This window comes from Cydia amplana, chromosome 15 (assembly GCF_948474715.1).
Source record: "Cydia amplana chromosome 15, ilCydAmpl1.1, whole genome shotgun sequence".
NCBI lineage: Eukaryota > Metazoa > Arthropoda > Insecta > Lepidoptera > Tortricidae > Cydia > Cydia amplana.
In genome coordinates, this window is record NC_086083.1 from 1,502,355 (window position 1) to 1,508,354 (window position 6,000).

General features: G+C 40.0%; 1 protein-coding gene across 1 annotated transcript; it reads left to right on the forward strand.

The window, feature by feature from the left end:
* Nucleotides 1-1,413: 1,413 nt before the first annotated feature.
* Nucleotides 1,414-4,573, forward strand: LOC134654694 (uncharacterized). Its single transcript, XM_063510170.1, has 5 exons — nt 1,414-1,533; nt 1,643-1,715; nt 1,991-2,096; nt 2,813-3,019; nt 4,362-4,573. The coding sequence occupies exons 1-5, from the start codon at nt 1,472-1,474 to the stop codon at nt 4,571-4,573; spliced, it is 660 nt and encodes a 219-aa protein (XP_063366240.1). The 5' UTR covers nt 1,414-1,471.
* The last annotated feature ends 1,427 nt before the right edge of the window (nt 4,574-6,000 follow it).

Genomic DNA, 6,000 nt, shown 5'->3' on the forward strand with positions numbered 1-6,000 from the left:
AATGACGAATTAATCATTACAAATATAACCCTATAATTATACTACCTAAATCCTAATCGGTATACGTAAAAAATAAAATGTTGAACACGCCTGTGTCATAATCGTGCAACATGCAAAACCGCGACAACGCTGCTTATTACGAACTATATTACGAAGGTAAAGTTCAAGAAAAACTCGTGTCGTGCCATTACTGTCGCAGGCCGCCGCGCTACCGACCGCATCCGAATTGCGGAATCGCAATCTGTAGAAATTGCATCGTAAATCATAAAAATATGCTAACGTAACGTAACGTTTTTGCAACACTACTTTTTCGATTATTTCTCTGTTTCCGTCTTTCCGCTACCTACCCAAAGGTTGTTTGGAAGAGATCGCTCTTTAGCGATAAGACCGCCTGGTGTCTGCCTCTCTCTTTATTAATCACTTGTTTTAATTTTTAACAAGCAGAAACGTCTGCGAACGATGCTATTAAGCTTAGAATAAATTTAACAGTGGAAAAATTACTGTCTTGGGTGAGACTTGAACTCACGGCCTCTGGATCGATACTCCAGCGCTTTGCCATCTGAGCCACCAAGACCTCATCCATAGCCGGCAAATCTTTCCACCATATGGGTCAAGGGGACCCGAGCGAAATCTACCGTAAGGGCCACCCCACATCTAGCGTCTTTCGAGCGTCGGCGTCTGGTCAGCGCTATGGAAAAGACGTTGCGTCGACGTTGCGTCGACGGGCGGCCATAGAGTTGTAGACGCCGACGCTCGAAAGACGCTAGATGTGGGGTGGCCCTAAGAGCGTTAATTACACTTCTCAAACGGCTACCGGGTCAAAATTAGTAGGGTATGGGTAGTACAACGTAACTGGTGAATTTCCAATATGACTTGGAACTCCGGACGTCCGGACGATTCGGCCGAACTTGCTGGACTCTTTTAAGAAAGGAAGACTTGTTTTAGTTGTGTTGTGACTGAGATATAAACTGTAAAGCCAACCCAATAAATAGCTTCACCATAGAGAAAAAAATACATAGAGTGCTCACTCCATACATCAGTTTTAGTACCAAAAAGACTATTAGCATCTAGCATCGAGTAGCGAAACTATCAGTACTGCTACTTGACAATAGATGTAGCAGCACTGATAGTTCCGCTACTCGATGCTAGACGTAGACACTGAAATCAAACTGAAATTACTTAATAGTCTGAACTGATGTATGGAATGAGCACTCTTGTCTTACTATATTTCTCTATGGCTACACTTAACAACTACTTAGATACGAGTAAAATACCGATATGATATCGATCAAAAACTTTTGCGTTATAATATTCAGCCTCTTTTGTATACCTTTGTGAATAGTGACATAATCAAAAGACATAATAATATTATGACTTCGAACGTCTGGTTTACGGTTAGATTCAATGGTTAGATTAATTACGCAATAATTTAATTCGTTTTTACATGTTTTATGTCAAATTGTGAGTGAAAATGTCTTTCCTAACGGAATATTTCGATGAGTACCGCGCGAAGCCTATCAGAAAGACTAAAATGTAAGTACATAATAACAGGTGTATATTTTTAACCTTTAAGTATCATTATGTAAGTACCCAAAACTTAAGCCTAAGAGTATGTACCTAATTAAGTTTGAACTATTTACAGGTGTCGTCCAGAAGCGCGGTGGGCGAAGCTCGAAGGAAAATGGTTGGATCCTAAAAAGGGCGGGTCTGAAGAGGTAGGCAATGGACACCAGTTTTTGAACTAAACAAACTAACTTAAGCCCACCATATCAAATAGAAAGTAAGAGCTTTGTAAGCATACTGACTAAAAAATAGCAATAGTCACCTGAAGTTATTAGATGATTAAATGGAGTCAGGAACATTTAGATTACTTGCCCTGTTTGAACTTTGAAGGTGAAATACCAGTCGCTCTTAATTATTGCCCGGTACTAATTAGTTACACAACTACCGATTTTAATACCTACTTAGTTTCAATTCTGCATGATTTCAGAGAGTGTGGAGTGATGAAGAAATCGAGGCTTTCATTAAGGAGACGATGAAGAGTCTACGAGGACGGTCCACTTACTTCAATGACTACTGCGGCCATCTTGACCCGGGTGAGTCAAAGAAATAAACTATGAAACATTCGTGTAAGTAGAGTATGTTTTCTTATACTAAGTAGGCACAGTCACCACACGGGATTATTACGCCATTAAGGGCCCTAGCTAAATGAGTTCTTCCATAGTTACGCTATGGAATGTCCAAATAGCTTAGAACCTTAAATGGCGTAACAATCACGGAGCGTGACGGAGCGGGATTCTGTAACAGTGAATCGACTCGAGCTATACTTTTGTTAGCCTTCAGCGCGACCACTGAGACGCCATTGCAGACGAAAAGTTTCTATCACCATTTGCATCTAGGTAATCACTAGACTTATATAAAGACCGGGATATGAACCGTGATTACCTTTGTATTGTTTTCGAGCTCCCGATATTTCGATGTTCCGATATCCCGGTCGATATAAGTCTAGTGAAACCACAGACAATCCAACCTCTAGACATAGCATAGTCGCGCTACCCCCTCTGCCACACATACGGTAGCGTTACTCCATCTTCGAGTCAATCCCGTGCCGTGATTGGTCCGTGTCTTTGAACGGACCAATCACGGCACGGGATTCGCTCACCTCGTCCCCCCGCACCCCCGTATTCTTGGCAGCATCGGTTTCATGAAAGAATTGGCCTAAGCTCAGTCTAGAGGTTGGATTGTCAGTGAGTGAAACTAACCGTGAATCATTCAAAACTGTAATAGGTAATCAGTCATTGAAACCAATCAGAAATCGCCACGCGGCCGTTCGTCTCGCGCGTAAAGAAGCTCCCCCTCTGCAGCGAGCTTGAGAAGGGGAAGGAGGGGGAAGTTGCGCCCCCGCCACCAGCCGCCAAGCTAGCTCTCAAGGACACGGAGGTCATGAAGATGGCCAAGGATCTGTATGAACAGGACATGGACAAACCCACGCTAGAGCCGCTCCCGACGCATTTGAGAAGTACTGTAGCTCTTTTAAACTTCAGGTTTACTTAACATTTTTAACGCCAAAGACGTCAGCTACAGCCCAGTATCAACCTTCGTGTTTCGACAAGGTTCACGATGACGCACTGCACAAGACAGGCGTGGGGTTTAAGGGGTTAAATAAGCTTCTACTTCACTTAATTCTTCAGTTAGCGACAAGTGGCCATGTGCGTGATATATAGAACTAGCTTGTGGATCCGCTCGCGTGAGATTCAGCATTGTTGTCAATTCCCTTTCTTCCCACCTAGCGGGTGGATTCCCAAAATTAAAGTACCTACCTATTAGCTTTTCCTTTGTCCATCCCCAGGGCTAAGCTTTCTTCGAATTGAATTTGTCGCATTTTCGCACTTTCGCATTTACGTTATGGATACATATAGTTAGCTAAACATTTCTAAGCAAGTAAAGTTTACAACGATGCATAGATAGGAGAACAATTTAACTAAATACGGTTTGGAATTCGAATAGAATTGCAGATTCAAATGAGTCTTGGGTTATAGGTACTTGAAACTTTCTTCACACCAAGTTTATGTACCTAAAGAAATTGTCACATAAACATTGTTTAGCTTTGAAAACCTTATTTAGTGTTATTCTGATCCCTTGAAAATTGTCATAAAAAGCTCAACGCATTCGTTATTAAGCCATTAAATTTATTTGAAATGGTGTCAACGATTTAAATGATGTATCAATTTGTTGTGCGGCCCGAGGCACGAGGTGAGTGATGAACAATCATCGTTACAATGTAATGAAAATAAACATACGCCAGATTTCCTTGACGTAAATCAACGCGTGATCTCAATTTCATGAGCGTAATGTAAATTATCCGCGATATTGACGCGATAATATCGATAAAGAAAACAAAGGCGTGTAAACATTATTCGTATTATTACTCTTTTATACCTTCGTTTTACTGTAACGTTGGATATGCAAAACAATAAGAGAAGATAATGTTCGTAGCAATTTCTTTACCTCTTTTGTAGTCTATTTGACACTTTAATTTTCCTTTCTATCACACTTGTTTGACCATATACGTGTTTGCTTTGCTACTGACATACAAATCCAAAAGTACATACGTTATTTTTAAATATTTATCATTAAAAATGCTGAGAAAATAAACTCAAAATTAGCATTGAATCACATGCTATTTAGGCACATTTACAGTGTTTTCCTTAACTGTAAAAATCAAGTAGGTGCTTCTAAGAAGTGCAGGTGTTGAAATTGCTGCCAAGTTTTGCAGAAATTGCAAGCAATTTTGTACCTCCTCATACTTTCTTTCCAAAAATTACTTTTGTTAGCTTCTAACATTAATATTTAACTTCCAGTATTAGGCTACGTTCGGCCCTCCCTCTGGAAAACCGGCATCAGCGACTACCAGAACGGCGTAGCGCGGCTAGCGTATGAAATGGTCCGCGACAACCGCCTGCCCCGCTACCACGCGCACAACGGTTGCCGGCCGCGCTGGGGATACCCCCCGGAAGGTGTGCGGCAACCGGAGCTGGATGGAGCGCCTTTTGATGGCGAACGATTGTATTAAACGTGAGAAGTCAAGAAATGAAAACTGCTTTGAATACTCGTAAATACATGCATCGCATTCAGCGGTTTTCATCATGTGCTGCTGAGCGTAGCCCGCCTACTTCTGTTTTAAATAATATTAGCCAGAAGTGTCTTTGAGTGTTACCAACTCATTGAAGGTGGTTACCTGCAACCAATCACTAGCTTGGCCATAACCACTTATCCCCCAACGCCATTTGATTTAGGTAATATTCCCTCTACGTTTGGCACATCCAATCTGCATCCGATGCATTGGACTATGGATGGATGAAAAAGATTATTTATGCATCTAAATGTAAATCAAATGTTTTGTTTATTTGAATTTGACCTACTTGTAATTTATGTTATACATACGTTCAAATGTGTATGATGTAATAAATAACGTTTGTTTAGTTGAGATTTTTATTATACATATTGAACTGAAAACGGATAATATCTATTTTAGTCCCGTCTAGGTCTAGGCTAGACTTGTAAACGTGAACTATTTATGTAAAACCGAGGTGCGAAGTGATAAAGTAAAGGCATTTATTTATGTGGTTTCTATAAGTTTCTTACCTTTATTCATAATGTAAAAACCAAGTTTTATTATTAAACTTTAAAACCGGCCTAAAGCAATGACAATAAAATTCAATTACTTACCGTTTCCGAGATCCCCGAAATATATATACATATAAATAAATAAATATACAAGAATTGCTCGTTTAATGGTTTTAGATGTATTGTGCTTAGCTTTATCGATACCACATCATTACCACTTATTTATTAAGAAAAAATCTGATATTTTTATAAGACGCCTATTCATACATACAACGCCCAAGCAAACATTTCAATAAAGTAAACAAAAATGAATGCGATTCCCCAAATGTACCTGCGGCGCAGAAGTGTTGAGGAGTGGGCAGTTCGCACAAGCCAGGCGCTGATGACAGACTTGCCTGAGTGATACGGCTTTTTATAGAACACTACTACATGATATTACTGAGGCTGAATGAGAGTTGAATAAAACGTCTTTAATTTAATCTGATTTAAACTTTATTTTCGACTAAACCATAAAAATAATGCAAGGTGCATTGGTAACTTCAAAACCGGGGTAATTTTGATCTGCAATTGGTGCGTCTGAAATAAGTTAATTAATGTCAGATACTTAGTGTAAAGGGGCCCACTGATTAACAGTCCGCCGGACGGTATCGGCCTGTCAGTTGTTCGGAACTGCCAACTTTTTGTTCTAACTGACAGGCCGATACCGGCCGGCGGACTGTTAATCAGTGGGCCCCTTAAGAGAAAAACTGGAAAAAAACGGACTATGGAGTCTCATTTTATCATTCATTTGAAACATAACATTGATTTAAAATTTAAAGCCCATCAAATTTAAGAGCAAATAATATCAAACCTTTATATGTAGGAACCTAAGTG